Source organism: Nyctibius grandis, chromosome 2 (assembly GCF_013368605.1).
Source record: "Nyctibius grandis isolate bNycGra1 chromosome 2, bNycGra1.pri, whole genome shotgun sequence".
In the NCBI taxonomy this organism is placed as follows: domain Eukaryota; kingdom Metazoa; phylum Chordata; class Aves; order Nyctibiiformes; family Nyctibiidae; genus Nyctibius; species Nyctibius grandis.
The window spans coordinates 108697075-108715783 of record NC_090659.1 but is presented as its reverse complement, the minus strand read 5'-3'; the positions used below and the strand labels follow the sequence as shown (position 1 = coordinate 108715783).

General features: G+C 41.9%; 1 protein-coding gene across 1 annotated transcript in view; it reads left to right on the top strand.

Annotated features, from left to right (window-relative positions):
- DDX10 (DEAD-box helicase 10) overlaps positions 1-18709 on the top strand; it is a 219636-nt gene that overhangs the window by 141459 nt on the left and 59468 nt on the right. Inside the window, exon 16 of the mRNA XM_068424731.1 lies at positions 10418-10474. Within this exon, the coding sequence (XP_068280832.1) occupies positions 10418-10474 (57 nt within the window). The remainder of the gene's footprint in view (positions 1-10417; positions 10475-18709) is intronic.

The window sequence follows — 18709 nt, the reverse complement described above, 5'->3', positions numbered from 1 at the left end:
TCCAGGTGGGGTCTCACGAGAGTGGAGTAAAGGGGCAGAATCGCCTCCCTCGACCTGCTGGCCACGCTGCTTTTGATGCAGCCCAGGATACGGTTGGCCTTCTGGGCTGCAAGCGCACATTGCTGGCTCATGTTGAGCTTCTCGTCAACCATCACCCCCAAGTCCTTCTCCTCAGGGCTGCTCTCAATCCATTCTCTGCCCAGCCTGTGTTTGTGTTTGGGATTGCCCTGACCCACGTGCAGTAATGCTGGTAATTTTAACTAGTAGGAGTAGAATGGCATGACCATGTCATTTAAGATGTCAGCTGATATTTATAGTGGATTATTTTTCCATTGTGTATCTTGTGCCACTCTGCATTCCTTGGGGTTTACTTCCTACTGTAATGCTGTAACCTTCACTTCTCTCCTGCCTCCGGCCCCTGCCACAATCATCGCCCCGTGCCTTGGCTGAGCAGCCCCATGCGTTGGCTGAGCCACGGCTCAGATGGGAAAGCTCAGGGGCGGACGCCCTGCGCCTTGCCCCTTCCTTTGGCAGCCCTGCTCCAACTGGAGCTCTAGGCTCTGTCTCACTCCCAATCCTGCTTTTGCAAATGACTTCTGTTGATGACAGAGTAGTTATGATTTAAACATGTTTGGTTTATATTTTTATAAAATAATGCTCAAAGTACTTGTAGCATGTTGTAATAGATTGTTGAATACTGTGTATAACAGTTCAAGTAACAGAGAAGACCTCCCAGGGATTTTCTTTATTTTATCAAATTTTTACTCATGATTAAAAGTAATTATATGCAATTAATAACAAGAAAAATAGATGCTATAAAGCGCAAACCATTCAGTATGCTGGAAGGTAAATGCACCCATGAAAAATAGTATTTGTAGTTTGAAATCAATCAATACATTAATTCTGAAGAGAGATTGCATCATATTTCAAAGGAAATAATCTGAAAGGAAAAAAATCTCGGTGCAGTATTATGCACGTTATAATAATATTATTCAATATTATTGAATAGTCCTTCACTTTGAGGTGAAATTTGTCAGATTTCAGTGTAATTGTACAGTTGGTTTAATGTGGTGCTGGGTGAGGACGATAAAATTCTCTCACGTAATGAGTGTGCCAGCATAGGAGCAAAATATAAAGGGAAGAGGTTGCTGCTGAGAGGAGTGTTTAGCTGAAAAGCAAAGAAGAAAATTATTAGACATGGACAGATGTGTAAAATAAATCAAGAGAGTATTACTTTGTTAGAAAGCCTATCTGAGCCCTTTCATAGCTCTTGTGTGCAGGCAGTGCTGCTGTTATGTTCCAAGTGCAGAGCTATTAAGATAAGGGGAGTGGACACTGACAAGTGTTTGAAATAACAAAAGACATCCCTTTTCAGTCTTAGCAGCAGCATCCATCCGGCCTCACTGTGCTGCTGGCGGAGGCAAAGGCTTGCTCATTGTTTGCTCTTCTTTCACTTCAGCAGCTGGATGAGCTACAGTTAAAGCTTGAAGTGCCCTCGAATGTTTTCTAAGAGTTTTCCAGCAAAATCAGAGATCTCGGCTGCATCTTGTTGATGTGAAAAATAAGAAAATAAAATAACTGCAAGTAGCTTGTTTGTGTACACCCTATGCAGATGAATGCCAGGAAAATGCAGCTGTGGTGGAGGCTGAAGCAGGGCAGGCTTAACTTAATTTCAGCTAAGGTGGAGTTGCAGACCTACTGCTATAAGGGAGCTTCCATGCCAGGCTGCTTGTCCTGATGGAGGATGTAATGGCACAACTGCCCAAATGCTGACCTCTACCTGTCTTGGGTCTTTGGGGCAACCTAGCAGCTTCTGACAGGAGCTGCACCCTTCGGTTGCTGAGGACTCGGGTACTGCTGGGTACCTATATCTGCATTAGCAGATGCAGATAGTTGTGGGTTTTTTCTGCCTTCTCTTGGATCTGGTATATGAGACCCGGGTATTTTCTTAAGAGCAGCTGCATTAATACAGCTGAAGAGTCTGTGACCTGTCTAGATTATCAATTCCCACTCTTAAATGGTATCATCCCTTCAAAACCAAAAGCAACCACAGATTCAGATGAAGTGCAACTTCATCGGCCTTTTTCCTCTACTTTTCTCTAGAAAATACTAGCGTGTTTTGCAGTGCAACTCCCATTGACTTTGTCATTGAGATTTTAGTTCACAGCTTTAAATGTTACTTTTAAACACTGTTACGTTAACTAACTTAATTTCTGATGTAATTCTGTTGAAACTGTTTTGAGTTGAATTAGGGTTACCTTTACCTCTCTGTCTGTGTGTGTGTATGTGCATGCAGGGTGGGATGCAAGGGTCTGTGAATTCATTGGAAAGAATCCCTTTGATTTCTGTAGGTTCAGAATCTGGCTCAGATGCCATTTGCACACAAAAAAGATGGTTACTGGACTGCATCTGTATTTTAACTACTATTATTTAATATCTCTTCCTTATTGGAAGGCTGTTGGTCAGAAACAAACTGTATGTATACATGTGTCCTACCTTGTGTCCCTTTCCTCCTCGGTCAATGAACATCCCAAATCGCTTTTGTGACAAGATATATATGTTAAACATACATATGTTTAAACCAAATGGCCTGCTTACCAACTTCTAAAAAAATTTTCTATCCTTAAATCACGTTCAGTGTGTTCAGGTGTTAAATGAGAAAGGAATAACTTTCAGTTTTGTCAGCTGGTTTCCTGTGTTGGTTTCGTTCTATGTCCTTTTAAGGGTCAGTTTCTGCTAGTTTGTCTTTTCTTCTTTTAAATGAGAATGCCTTTTTCCCAACTGCTTCTAAGACTTTTTCCACTGCTTGTTTAGTGTGTGCTTTTACATGCTTTTGATGCCACGCTTTTCCTGTGTTGTCTTAAATAGGTAATACTATGCCTATGTGTTTCAGTTTCCCTACCTATAAAGTAAACAGCTCTAACATCAGTGCTACAGATGAGGTTTACATTGTTATGTTTATATACTTTGTTGCTTGAAGAGATTATTTAATAGATTTCTAAAACCAAATGTTAAGATTAAAAAAAAAAAAAAAAAGATTTAAAAAAACTAAACCAAACACAAAATAATAAAAAAGCTTTTGCTTTTTTTCCCTGAAGGTATTAAGATTTGTTTATTTAATAGTAACCAATTTTGTACTTAATTTCCAGATTTTTGTTTGAAATAATATTCAAAGAAATACAAAGTTGATTCAATTTTATCTTCCAGTTGGGAATGTTAGCTTTTGGTGATTGGAGCATTGCTTGCATGTAGATGATTTGCTAATCTCAATAACAAGACAAATACTAAACTACATAGCAGTATAAAATGTAGCAAAGGCCAAAAAGTGACTGCTGAAACAGAATTTTCTTACTTAATGTATATTCAGTCCTCCCCCATTCTGTTTATTTTTAAGTAATTAATAAATAGTTCTCACTAATTATAGTTTTTCTTCCATCCACCTGTGCAGAGCAAAACCACCATGGAAGAGGGCACAGCTGGATTCTGTGTTTGTTGATGTGTGTGCTGATTGTGTAGCTTAGAAGATAGTAATCTGGCTTTATGGGCTGGTGCCATATTTATTAGAGACGGATTTTCAGATACCAAGTTGCTTGCAAGCTGAGCAGTTAAAATAATAATAATAAAAACATATTTTGCATGTAAGCAGCATAAACTTGGTGTGAAATCTGAGGGAAGACAAATGGGGGATATCACAGTGCCATTTATTAAGTCACTTTTCAGAGCACATTTGTGCTTTAAAATTTGGGTGGAAACCAGCTCTTGAGTACGCTGATGCCAGTATGTGAGAGATGCTATGAACTGTTGAACAGCTGTTTCTGTATTTTCTGCAGCACAGCTGACTGTCCTTAACTACATCCCACTGAAATAACACGAGATAGTAAAATACTGAGAAATGGTGTCAAGTACTGGTATCAACTAAGATATATTTGCAAATGGAAGCCAGATTTTTCCAGGTAACAGAGTGATTTGTTCCAAAGCTTGGCTAACTCTGAGATCTGTTATGTTGGTAGACCATTACCTCAGCTGTTAAATAGAATAGGTTGGTAGCTCCAAATTACGGCATGAGTATGTAAAGGATCAATTATTTTAGAACTCAGCGTTAAAATCTTTTATCAAAACCTGCAGGAGTTTTTGAGCATTTAAGTAAAAAGACTTCAGATGACTCAGATGAACATGAAATTTTTACGGGAAATAGGTTTGCCATAGGCTTTTTTAATGCTTTCGAGGCTAAATATGCCATAACATGCATTAGTTGTATTGAATGAAACTATTTCTTGCCTTTAGGTAAGCAAATAGAAGAGCTCAGTGAAATTGTAGTCTGGTAAAACTACAGTATATCACCAACTAGAGGATTTGATTTAATGTAAGTCTGAGCAGTTATGACCTATGTACAAACTCTTTCAAAAGAGAAAGAAAGGAGCCTTTTATTGTACATTTTTTTTACAAATTAAAAAGCTGAAAGAAAAATTACTATATGAAACAAAGCTGCTAATAGTACATGACAATAAACCCTATATTTTTTGAATATCACAGTTAACCCTCTGAACAAAGTAAAATGAACTCTTAATCAACTGTAGAAAGAAGAAAGTCAAAGGAAGAGGGGATTTCCTGGGAGGGGGACAGGAAAGAACTTCTAGGTTTCAAAATTTTCTTTTTTCATAACTAAAAAATTAGCTTTTAAACTGTCTATATATAGATTTTTCACATATTCCTAAGCTCACCAGCTAGAGAGAGCTGCCATGCTACTATTCATTATTTCTTTTGCCTCAACTTGAGAACATGGAATGTAAATGTTAAACTATTTCTTTTTAATAAGTGTGTTGGAGTCTTAAGGAGAAGTAAAAGGGGTATGAGTTTTTGTTTTAAAACCCAACCGTGAAAGAAAGAGGAAATATGCATGTGAGAAGAAGCCAGTGGCAGACTTCTTAACTTCAGAGTTAAGACAGTGAGTAGCTTTTCCGTATATTAGAAGCTGCTTTATCCATGGTTTTGGCTCCTTGTTAGGCAGAGCTGGTTCTGTTGTCAGTTCTAGTGCAGGAAAGGTAGAAGGTTTCAATAACCATAACTCTTCTTTGTTTAGTTGAAAGCCAAATGATTTAGCCATATTATATGATGATGACTAAAAACTTTCATCTCTGTGATTACTGAGGTTATTAACCATCCATGTTAACTAGATTTGTAATTGGGGAGAAAAAAAAAGATAATTTGCGGGAAATATTAAAAAAGCTGATCAAGAAAGTCTCTGAGCTGTGTAACACCATTAATGAAGAACTAAATGAAAGGAATATAATGCTAACCAGTGTGTTTTTTTGCAAAGTAGATGTGTAGTGAACTGTGTGTGTTTATGTGTCTTTATCAGAGTAGAATCTGGTTTGTAAATACATCTATGGAGTACACTGAAATTTCTGCAAGGCTTTTCACTTAAGTGTTTTGAGTAATAAATAAACATGGCACAAATTAAATGGACCAAAACCTCAGTAACTGGCACATCCCAAACCAGTGGCTTCTGATTAAGTAGATATTTCTAGTGGGTCCATGGGCTTTGTTCCATGGGAAATGTATTATTTCAAGAATTTTTTAGTGGCACGGGAGAAAAGCTTTCTTGCTCAGCTGGGCTCAAACAAAGCAAGCTGTGTTTTAAGGTAGGCAGAAATATGAATTTCTAGGAATAAGAAATTTAGACTTTTAGGACTGAGAGCTCTTCCCTTAGAGATACAGACGTTGAAAAAGATTTGGGTGATATGGTGTTTGATCAGGTCAATGTGAACTATTGCAGTGGGCGTTTTCTGACAAGATCAAAAGGGCTGATAAAATTATTGAATATACAAACAGAAGTGACAGGTAGGGTTGGGGAGAGAGTGAGATACTTAGAAAAGTAAACCTAACTACTGAGAGACATCTGGAGCTGATTTTCTTCACCTTGCAAAAGAGAAAGTTAAGAGGAAGCATGATCAGCGTGTGCCTACATAAAGACCTAAACTTTGATAATGGGGGGTTCCTTCAAAGCGGTCGAGAGGCCAGTTAGGCACTTTAGAGAGGGTCTAAAAATCAAAGATACGTAGGCTCAGACTAGTAACAGCAGTAACTAGTAACAGCAGCTAGTTTTGAAAGATTGTGGTGTACTGTCCTTCAGTGAAATGTTTTAAAACCTAGATAGAACGTTCTTCTAAACCAGGATATAACCACTGCAGTGTGTTGTGCTAGTCAGGCACATTGACCCCATCACCTCTCCTGTTTCATAAGTCCATGAACCTGTGGTTCTTCATCTATCCAAACTGCTCCTTACATGATGTCTAGATAATCTGCATTTAGCCACTATTTAAAACCTGCATACGCCGTGTTGCTGACTTAAGATGATAAATGAATGTTCTGGCTATTGCCTTTAAGGTGAGATTGTTTGGGTTTGGTCTAAAGGGGCTGGAAGCACTTTCTTAGAAGTTAAGCTACAACAAATTATTGCACTGATTTTTGGTTAAACTTCTTTCTCATCCTCAGTGTTGATAGCCTGGAAAGGGCATGACTAGATCTTTCAGCAGTGAAGAAGGTGCTATATGGGTGTAAAGGAGAGCTATTCAATATAAACGCAAAAGAAAATATGGATGTTAGACTTCACCATTGTAGATAAGAGAGTTTAATCGGATTGTGATGTTTTAGAGCTTTATCTGACAGGCTTATGGTTCTGTGTTACGAAGTTATGCTATAACAGTGTCAGCCAGTAATATATAATTAAGTATTCATACCTTGAAACAAATCTTGTTTTCCTGCCCTAGTAAATTGGATTTTTCATCTCTAAATTATGTGCTATTTTTAACAAGTAATGATTTATAGTTTGATAGAACAGTGATAAAATCTGGCATTCTTATTGTGTTACACTGTAGGTATTCCAAGAAAATCCAGACTTTTCTGTTATTTTTTCCCATGTGTGAAAACTAATGTTGGACAGCTTAGTAGTTACAGATAGTTACAGGTTTATCCATAGATAAACAGAATCTATTCACATGAAATAAATCAATATCCAACTGTTTGATTGGTTCAACTTCACCTCATTTGATGATTACTTTTTACAGCTGTCTTACAGTACGTTGTCCAGGTGTGTCTGCATGGGCCCATATTTCTTCCTAGCAGTAGCAATGTGAGAATTAATGACATCGTGGTTAAAATACTCATCTGAGTCTTTGGACATCTGTGTTTCTGGCTGTGCTGTAGCATTTCTTTGTAACCTAAGGCAAGGTAGTTAATTTCTGGGTTTTATGCAGTCATATAAAAGGGTGTCTTTATTATGTGGGGATATTACCTTGGCACAGTAGATTATACAGTTGTCCTCTAGGTAATAGGAAATAAGGTCCTGACCAGGGAAGAGTATTTAAGCATTTGTTCAGCCCCACTGTATGTACTTACACTTGTGCTTGAAGCTGCATATAAATTTAAGCTGTGCCTTAATAGGATTGTTTTCCAGAATGGAAGTCTAAGTTAAAGCCTGATGGCTATTCCTGCATTAGCAAGCAAAATAGCTCAGTAAGAGCAAGATGGCAGAGTAAGATAGTTGGTGCTGAGAACCAGATTTCATGCTGTGTGGTGGTGGGGGGTTACACTGGGTTAGATCTTACCTGATGCTTTGAACTGAGTCACTTGGAGGGAAGTCATTCCTCTACTCAGTATTCATGACATCCTACACACCACCACTACCCCCAGTACAGGAGGACATGGACAAACTAGAGTGAGTTCAGCTGAGATCACCGAGATGGTAGTCCTGCGAGGAGGGGCTGAGGGAACTGGTTCAGCCTGGAGCAGAGACAGCTGTGGGGGACCTGACAGCAGCCCCCAATGCCTACAGAGGAGAGCAGTGGAGCTGGTCTCTTCACAGCAGTGCAGAGCAAGGGGGCAAGAGATGATGGCCATAAGTTAAAACAAGAGATTCAGTGTGGATGTAAAGGAAACTTTTTCTGTGTGAGGACAGTCAGGCGGTGGCACAGGTTGCCCAGTGATGATGTGCAGTCTCCAGCCTTGGGATTTTGATGCAGCTGGATGAGGTCCAGTGCAGCGTGGCCTGATCTCAGAGCTGACCCTGCTGCAAGCAGGAGATGGGACCAGAGACGCCCTGATGTTCCTCTCAGAATGATCCTGTGACCCTGTGAATGTCCAGTGTTGGTTGGAGTGTGTTAGCTGTGCTCCTGAAGACTGCCTTGTAGTGTGAAACACAGTGAGAACTGGCCTGATGAGGACATTGGCTTCTGAAATGCACTCCTGACTCCAACTCAGTGCCAACGTAGATGCACCCTACGCAAAATCTGCTTTTGTTTTCCATTGACAAGGAACCAAATCCTCTCTCTCTCCTTAAAAAAAAAAAAAAATAAGAGAAAAAAAAAAAAGACAGTATCTCCTGTTGATTACTGCTCTGTCTTGTTTTTCTTTTGTATTCCTGATTTCAGTCTCTGCACCTATCAACTTCAGAATCTTTTTGTGTATTTACCATTCTTTAGAGACTTACATATATTATGCTGTCTGGCATAGTTCTCTTCTATGGCATTATGTCAATCTCCTGCTTTCATAGCTGTCTTTTCAGTGCTCTGTTGTAAATCCCTTGAGCAGGAACTTTGACTGCTCCTTTATTGGCTTAAGCCTCTGGCTGTAGTTAAGACACTGTCTTTTCATATACCATAGAATTTTTCTATCTAAAATTTTCTGGACTATCCAATTTAAAAGCTGCTTTATCCTGCTTTGTAATATCTAGTGTGTTACTTTCTAGCTCTGTTCTCTTTCACTTTTTCCAGCAGGAAAGTTTGAAAAGGATCACAGTTTTAGCAGAAAAATGAGAGAACCCCAATGGTGACCCCAAAGAGCGAAGAATGTGCAACTAACCATTTAAAAACAGAGTGGGTGAAGGTGGAAAACTTCAGTAAAATCATTAGAAAAGCATAAGTAAAAATGCTCAGAAATGAATATAAATTTGACTTAGAAGAGAAGGAATCATAACATGGATGACCATGTTATGACCATGAGGTCACGATGCTTAGGTCTAGCTTGTTGGAGAGCAGACTGCTTGTGTACATACCAGACAGTACTTGGTCCTGGTGGCTTCTTTCGCCCCTTATGATGCCGCTGTGGCCTTAAATTCAATTATTATTTTTTATTGCTTTTTCTTACTTTAACAAACCTGAAATAATAAGATAGCTGTGTTGTATCTGTCTAGAGTGGTGGGGTTTTTGTTTTGTTTCATAACATGCGTTGAAGGCCCTGGCATGTAGCTCTGAGTGTGTTGAGGTGTTTATACCAGACAGCTTTGCACACAGCATCGGAGAACTGTATAAAGCAGAGACGCAAACCTCATACAGTTTTGTCCCTGTCTTTTGTGGAGGGGATGAACTCTGGTTAGTTTTGATTTGGAGAGAAGAGGTTGACTTACTCAGAAAGAGAGTTGGAAAGTAAGCTAACACTTCTGTAGTTTCGGCAATTGGGAGAATAGAAAATGGCACATACCATTTGCTTTTCCAAGCAACTTTGTGTAGTACCTACCAATATGCTATGGTAGCATCATCATGATGATATGGCACCAGGGCTGCTGGAGCTGTAGCTTTCTTGTTACGCCCATGAGTGAGATGAAATGTGCCCTCACCAGAATTTCTGTCCTTACCTCATGGAATAGATAATTTAAAGGATGTTCAATTGCAAGGACCTGACAGAGTCTAAATTAGACAATCCTTTAGGTGGTTTAAAAATAAACCAATCCCAATAAGAACAACAATGAAAAAAACATCAATAAATGTCATTTGAATTAAATGTCTTGGCCACTTTTGTATGCCCAGAAATCTGGCAGGCAGCTTTGAATGAATTTTATCACTGCATTTTGCTCAGTTTCCCATAGGAGAATCTCTGTTCTGGTTATGGTTTCTGAATCGATGCAATTACTAAGCAAATGCTATTGTAGAGTGTTTGTTAATAACGGAGATAGGAAAGCTAGGGAGAACATGTTTTAGCTTTCACTCCCCAGTCACTTTAGCAATTCTGAAGTTAGGAAAATTATCATTTTAGTTTGTCGAATGGATTGGATTTCATATTAAGCCACTGAGAAATAAAAGTGGGTTCTCTGCCATTTCAACTACCTTGTTTTAGAGACAAATACTGACTGTCAAAATATTTAGCTGCATCATTCCTTTAAGAGTAACAAGTCTCAGTGACAACAAAATGTGAGTTTGAACCATTCTTGTAGTTTTATTTCCTTTAAGAGCAAGAAGAATGAATAATATCTCAATCAGATCTTTTTATTTATCGTTTTTCATCAGTAACTTGTAGGGTGAATACCACCAGTATAGCATGTGTGCATTAAAAGTATCTAGGTGTCTCAACTTTAATCTTAAAATATTAAAAGAAAAAAAAAAACAGAAGTTTGCTTTAAAACTGTGCATCTTGTTTGTTTTAGGAGAAAAGGCTAAAAGAAAAAGCAGCAAGGAGAGAAGCCAGGAATAAGAATACACAGGTAAGGATTTCTGTTGTTTTGATGAAGCTGCTGATTGCGGGTTTGAAACTGCTTTTTAATTATTTCATTCCCTTCTTTAATAAGCAATGTTGTGATTAATGACTCTTTAAAGGCATTTTCTGTTTGCTTGCCTTTTCTTACTCCCTTGCTCTGATGTGGTTATAATGACTTGCTGTGGAAGGATACTGAGAAAGCATGAAAATGGGTGTGTATGTACGTGTGTGTATAAAGATATAAAATGTATGGAAGCCTTTTGGAATTGCAGCCTCTTTATTCTCTATATCAAGTGAGTTGCAATTTCAGCTGCAGTGCTGATGCCATTTTTTTTTCTTGAATACTTAGTCATGTATATAACTTGCAGGTAGTAAGATTTTTTTTTTTTCGGTCAAATCTCATTTAAACCTGTTCCTGCTGAATCTTTTCTTGAAACAGCAAGTGTTTACAATGAAGTTTATTCCTTCCCATTGTTAGCAAAGGTTTTATTTGTGGGTCTATCCTTTTCTTTACATATACATTACTAATTTCCTAGAGGCTGTTCTAGTTTTTCATATTGCTTGGTTTGTGTTAAACTGAGATTTCATTCAGCTGCAATGATTTTCCAGAATGTGGACAGAGTAATGTGTGTCATTTCTTATGCTACACATGAATAGTTACGGTTTGTTCTTGGCAGTTAGCAAATATCTTACTCCTTTGAGAAAATCGATATTGTTCTTTGTCTGATTTTTGCAAGCTGGCCATGCGCTGGGAGGCTTAAGTATAGGAAGATGCTTCATTCTGTAGTTCTGAAGTGGAAAGTAATTACAGTTTAAGATGAAAAGCCTAGTTATACTAAGTATCAAGTATGATTCTGTCTTCAGAGATGGCAAGCTATGAGAGCTGTTGGCATCGTGACTCCCCAGTCAAGCAATAGAAATTTTCTGCATGTAATTGAATGTATAGAGATGCATAGTTTTTAATGTATTCAGCAAGCAGTTTAGGAAAATTATGGAATGAATGATTAACAAACATCTTAATATAGGGAGAAGACGTTGATCAAATCAGGCTGTATCACATTCATAAATGCTGCTTGTTAATTTTGACTCTTCTTAAGGAATTAAAAAAACCCAGTGTTGTGTTATTCAGCAGCTGGAGAAATAAACCTATTCCTTTCAAAAGGATCAGCTTGCTGATGTACTTCTCCTATCCTATTCTTTGCCAATCAAATGAATTTCCCTGACCTGATGGAAAACAAATGAAGTTGATCTCTATTGAGGAATGATCTGTCTGTGCAGGGGGTGTGTGTCCCTGGGTGCAGTATGGGTGAAATGCAGAGTCTCGCCCCCAAAACCACATAAGATAAAATCACAATTTGCTGCACCTCTGCCTCTCTTCTGTGCAACTCTTGCACTTGGAAAGCTGATTTACTAGTCCTGGTCTAGTGTGAGATTGGCATGTACTTTCTATGAGAGTACCAACTGTGCAAATCTGCTATTACCTTGACTTAATTTTATTCCTGAAGCACTTAGCTTGCTCTCTGCAAGAAGGTACAAGCCTCAGGAGCTGACATCTCTCCTCGATGAAAACTGTTGGGCTTTTTCTCTTGTTTGGAGGCTGTTTTTGCCAGAACTGTGTGCAGCCAAGCCCTGTCATTTTCTGTGGGGCACATTTCAGGGAAAATGCTTCAACTGGGAAAGGCTGCCAGCTTGGACCCAGGCCGTTCATGCCTGGAAGTGGAAGGGAGCAGTAAAAGGTAGAAAAAGGTGGCAGCTTCCGTCTGCTGGGTGTCTGAGGAATTAATTAAGAACACTGTGCTTCACAGAATGTTAGAGATGAAGCCATAGTAGCTGAAGCTCTCCATAGTCCATGTGGGATATGACTCAGGCAGCTCCTAGGAGACACACAGGGGAAAAAAAAAAAAGAAGGAAACAGTAAAACACAGAAACTATTGAAACAGAAACTAGTCTAGAAAATATATGCTGCCTAAATCAGGAGTTCAAAAATGTTTGCATTTTCACCAGTGCTTTCAGAATATGGCTTGTGACCCACTTACTGCCATACACAACTCCTTTGCAGTTAATAGCATTTTCTTAAAAGAGAAAGCAATAAGGATAACCAAAAAAGCAGAAAAAGTATTTTTAGCTATATTAATACAGGTTAGCAGCTGGAGAGAAGAGCTAGATCAACAGTTATGAGCAGCCAGTCACTTCAAAGCTGCTGTGGTCATAATTTGTTATTCCACGTCTACCTGCTTTGTTCCCCTTGTTTGTTTTATTAACTGCATCTCTCACATTATAAACTCCTTGGGCTGCAGACTATTATTTATTATCTTTCACTGGTATGCAGCCCACTGGGTCTGACATGACCAAAACGGCAATTTACTTTCCCATTCTAATAAATAATAATTCATCAATTATGACTTTTGCATCTCTGCTTTAGTGTAATTCTTGTTGTCCTGTTGTTGGTTGTTCCCTGTTGCTGACTGGCATCTAATTCTTAATGTATGCTGTTTTTTTTCCAGAAGGAAAAGGGAATTTATTTGGAACTAAAACTTTATGTTTGACAGTTTATTTATTTTCACCCTTTAAACCATACACTTGTGGGATTTAATCTTAGTCTTAATTTAATCTTAGATTCTTGAATTGTGATACTCTTAGTTCTAGGATTTATCTATCCTGTACATGTTCATCCCTTTCCTGTGCCAGGAATCTTGACTTCTTGACATTTTTCATTTACTCTACCTATAATTTTTTACCTCATGGTTTATGGTTTTTAATAACAACTTTCCTTCAGTTTTATACCCCCATATTGTTTTGGGGAGGAGAGGGTGTATCTGCATTTTAAATTTTTTTTTTTTTTCCAAGTTGTAATGCCTTGCATGAGTGCAGTTTTTTGTCTGTATGCCAACAAAAAGGAAAGATCACAGGAGAGACGGGCCTCCTGCTTTTTCTGCTGCTGCCACAGGAGCAATTGCAGGGCAGGTTTTGCTCAGCCTTCGCTGCTCTGGGATGGGGCAGGCTCCCTGCAACTGGAATCGAACAACCAAATTCTGGCACGCTCTGCTGAATGTGGATGAGCAGGGGATTAGATGAGTAGGTAGCTGCAGTCTTATTGACTGCACCTTGGCTAAATCCCCATGCAATAAATAAACTGGGTAAGAAGTGAGGGCTCTTAAAGGGTGCTTTGGAAAAAGTATTTCTTGGAATTTATGACCATTAATTAAATTTGAGTGCCAAAAGGCTGTGAAAACAGATAAAAGAAGTTTTCTCTTATATTCATGTTGAAAAAAAACTGGAAACTTAGTTTTTTGGGGGATTTTTTTATCATCAGATATTTAATTGTCTTCCAGTTTAGGAGAATTTGATGAGATATTTACAAATGCAGTGTTTTAAGATGAAAAAAGCGAATATTTTGTCTTCACTCAGTACTGATAAAATTGCGGTCATCAAGCCCTCAAACAAATTTTGATACTGTTTGCTTGAAGATGGTCTAGAGAAAAGTAAGTAATCATGTTGTCTTTTGACCAAGAAGTAAAGGATTGGGCAGAAGCAGCAGCAACATGGACGGCTGCTCCAAGGCAGTAGCTGGGTGCTACTTGGTGAAGCCAGCCCCTGGCCTCAGGCAGGACGTCCCTGTGCTGTGCAGTGCTCCACTCTTGACTTAATAGTAATCTGTCACATCCTGATTTCTTAGTATAGTAAAAGACTTTTATTTTAGGTTTTAACCAGCATTTAAAGGTCCTTGTTCTGCAAGCAACTGTTAGCTGCAATGAAGCTAAACAGGACTGTATTTCTCCTTGAGTGAGTTTAATGTTTTGCTATCCTGATGCCTTAGAGCAGTATTGATGTGTTAAGAATTATGAAGTGAGGAGGGTTTTGGCTTCTTTTAAAGAAAATTATTTTTGTAGGAAAGGCATTTCCCAGGAGCAGCTGAACAGGTCTGTGGGTCAAGGTGGAGGAGCAGAGCAGGAGTCAGGAGAAGGTGCTGTTTCCTGCCCCAGCACTGATGTGCTTTGTGATCACAGAATCACAGAATCACAGAATCACAGAATGTTAGGGATTGGAAGGGACCTCGAAAGATCATCTAGTCCAATCCCCCTGCCGGGGCAGGATTGCCTAGACCATATCACACAGGAACGCGTCCAGGCGGGTTTTGAATGTCTCCAGAGAAGGAGACTCCACAACCTCTCTGGGCAGCCTGTTCCAGTGTTCAGTCACCCTCACCGTAAAGAAGTTTTTCCTCAAATTTAAGTGGAACCTCCTGTGCTCCAGCTTGCACCCATTGCCCCTTGTCCTGTCAAGGGATGTCACTGAGAAGAGCCTGGCTCCATCCTCTTGACACTTGCCCTTTACATATTTATAAACATTAATGAGGTCACCCCTCAGTCTCCTCTTCTCTAAGCTAAAGAGACCCAGCTCCCTCAGCCTCTCCTCATAAGGGAGATGTTCCACCCCCTTAATCATCTTTGTGGCTCTGCGCTGGACTCTCTCTAGCAGTTCCCTGTCCTTCTTGAAGTGAGGGGCCCAGAACTGGACACAATACTCCAGATGCGGCCTCACCAGGGCAGAGTAGAGGGGGAGGAGAACCTCTCTTGACCTGCTAACCACACCCCTTCTAATACACCCCAGGATGCCATTGGCCTTCTTGGCCACAAGGGCACACTGCTGGCTCATGGTCATCCTGTTGTCCACTAGGACCCCCAGGTCCCTTTCCCCTACACTGCTCTCCAACAGCTCTGCCCCCAACTTGTACTGGTACATGGGGTTGTTCTTGCCCAGATGCAGGACTCTACACTTGCCCTTGTTATATTTCATTAAATTTCTCCCCGCCCAACTCTCCAGCCTGTCCAGGTCTCTCTGAATGGCTGCGCAGCCTTCCGGCATCTCAGCCACTCCTCCCAGTTTTGTGTCATCAGCGAACTTGCTGACAGCGCACTCTAATCCCTCATCCAAGTCATTAATGAATATATTGAATAGAACTGGTCCCAGAACCGACCCTTGCGGAACTCCGCTAGACACAGACCTCCAACTGGACTCTGTCCCGCTGACCACTACTCTCTGGCTTCTTTCCTTCAGCCAGTTCACAATCCACCTCACTACCCGATCATCCAGACCACACTTCCTCAGTTTAGCTGCGAGGATGCTGTGGGAGACCGTGTCAAACGCTTTACTGAAATCGAGATAGACCTCATCCACAGCTTTACCATCATCTATCCACCGGGTAACATCCTCATAAAAGGCTATCAAGTTGGTTGAGCAAGACTTCCCGTTGGTGAAGCCATGTTGACTGCCCCTAATGATCCCCCTATCCTTGATGTGCCTAGAGACAGCACCAAGAACAAGTTGCTCCATCACCTTTCCGGGGATGGAGGTGAGGCTGACCGGTCTATAGTTACCCGGGTCCTCCTTCCTGCCCTTTTTGAAGACTGGAGTGACATTCGCTTTCCTCCAGTCCTTGGGCACCTCTCCTGTTGCCCATGACTTAGCAAAGATGATGGAGAGTGGCCTAGCAATGACTTCCGCCAGCTCCCTCAGCACCCGCGGGTGCATCCCATCAGGGCCCATGGATTTATGGACATCCAGGTTGCTTAATTGGTCCCTGACCCAGCCCTCATCAACCAAGACAGATTCCTCCTCTATCCTGACTTCTTCTGAGGCCGCAGGGGTCCAGGGATCCTCAGGACAGCCTCCAACAGTATAGACAGAGGCAAAGAAGGCATTCAGTAACTCCGCCTTCTTTTTATCCTCTGTCTCCAGGACCCCCACCTCATTCATCAGTGGGCCTACATTGCCTCTAGTGTTGGCTTTACCTGCAATGTATTTGAAGAAGCCCTTTCTGTTGTCCTTGACCTCTCTTGCAAGGTTTAATTCCAAGGAGGCCTTAGCTTTCCTAGTTGCCTCCCTACATCCTCTGACAACAGACTTATATTCCTCCCAAGTGGCCAGCCCCTCCTTCCACGATCTGTACACCTTCTTCTTCCACTTGAGTTTGCCCAGCAGTTCCCTGTTCAACCATGCAGGTCTCCTGGTACCCTTTCTTGACTTCCTACCTGCTGGGATGCTCTGATCTTGAGGTCGGAAGAAGCAGTCCTTGAACGCTAACCAACTATCTTGGGCCCCCTTACCTTCTAGTACCCTGTCCCATGGGATTTCCCCTAGCAATTGCCTGAAAAGGTCAAAGTTGGCCCTCCTGAAGTTCAGGGTTGTGATTCTGCTAGCTATTCTGTTCCTGCCACATGAGATCCTGAACTCTACCATCTCATGGTCGCTACAACCAAGGCTGCCCTCAACCTTCACCTCTTCCACCAGACCCTCCTTGTTAGTGAGGATCAGATCCAGCAGCGCTCCTCTCCTAGTTGGCTCATCCACCATTTGCATCAGAAAGTTATCATCAATGCACTGGAGGAACCTCCTGGACTGAGGATGGCTGGCTGAGTAGGCCTCCCAGCAAATATCAGGGTAGTTGAAATCCCCCACAACCACCAGGCCCTGTAATTGAGAGACTGCTCTCAGCTGCCTGTAGAAGGCCTCATCACCCTCCTCATCCTGATCCGGTGGCCTGTAATAGACACCCACAACAGTATCACCCCTGCCAGCCTGCCCCTTAATTCGCACCCACAAACTCTCAACTCGCTCCTGATCTGCCTCTGGACAGAACTCAATACATTCTAGCTGCTCACTCACATAAAGAGCAACTCCACCACCTCTCCTTAGCGGCCTGTCTTTCCTGAACAGGACATAGCCATCCATGACCACATTCCAGTCATGCGAGGCGTCCCACCAAGTCTCTGTAATTGCCACTAGATCATAGCCCCCCGACCGAACACGGATTTCTAACTCCTCCTGCTTATTCCCCATGCTGCGTGCATTGGTGTACAGGCATTTCAGGGAGCGAGCTGGGCACACCGATTTCATCCCAGATTCACCCCCTGATTTCACCCCAGGGGGATGGGGGGCCTCCTGGTCTACCTCAACACTAGAGCATTGCCCCAGTGGTGCAAGCCCAGCTACCACCCCATCCCCCTTCGAATCTAGTTTAAAGCTCTCCGAATGAGCCCTGCTAATTCCTGTCCCAGAACCCTTTTGCCCCTACGACATAAACCTTTCCCATGTATCACTGTCACGCCTGGTGTCTTATAAAACCAGCCATTATCAAAGAACCCAAAGCCCTGCCTGTAGCACCAGTCTCGTAGCCAGGCATTAATAGAGAGAATCCTACTATTCCATCCCACGTCATCACCTGAAAATGGAAGGAGGGAGGAGAAAACAACTTGTGCCCCAGACTCTTTCACCAACCGTCCTAGGGCCTTGTAGTCTTTCTTCATCCCCCTCAGACTACGGGATGCAGCTTCTTCCCCACCTGTCTGGAAGATCAGCAGGGGGTAGTAGTCTGTGGCTTTCACCAGGTTGGGGAGTTTCCTGGTGATATCCCTGATTCGGGCTCCAGGCAGGCTGCAGACCTCCCTGTGATGGGGGTCAGCTCTGCATATTGGGCCCTCAGATCCCTTTAGGAAGGAGTCTCCAACCACTAAAACTCTTCTCTTCTTCCTTGTGGAGGAGGTAGCTATACGCCCGTCAGGTTTTTCTGACTGTGGTGGGACCTCTGATATAGGTTGCCTCTCCACCACATCCCCATTGGACCGGCTGTATTCCACTAGGACTTCATATCTATTGCTCAGAGGCACCTGTGGAGGCAAGGTAGGCAAGGAGGGCACTCGCCTTTTGCCACGGCCATAGACTTGTCTCCACTCACTCCTCCCCTCTAGGTTACTGTTTTCCACCTGAGAGGGGCAGAGTACAGGGGTCCCTCGATCCTGGGAGCTCTCTGGCAGGTGCTCCCATTTTTGTTGCAGGGAGGGCAGAGCCTGGCTCCACCAGTCTATCTCCATTTCAGCCTCCCGAATGCTCCTAAGCCTTTCTACTTCAGCTTGAAGCCTTTCAACCTGGTTTTGCAGCTGTGCCGCTCGGCCGAGCAGATCATCTACTTGCTCACAGCGCACACAGCCCCCTGACACCACAGAGACGGTGTAGCATTCCCTGCAGCCTGCGACCTGCACCATCGCCTCCTTCCGTGGGAGCTCTGTCTGGGTTCCCACATCCATTTTGGTCTTCTTCCACCGGGTAGATACCATTGTTCTTCCACTGAGCTGGGAAATACCTGTTGGTGCCACCCCTGGTTCACAGCTCCTTGGCACCTTCCTCGCCTTGTGCACTGGGAGGGAGTCAGCGCCCTCCCCAACGAGCTGCAAACAACTGCAGC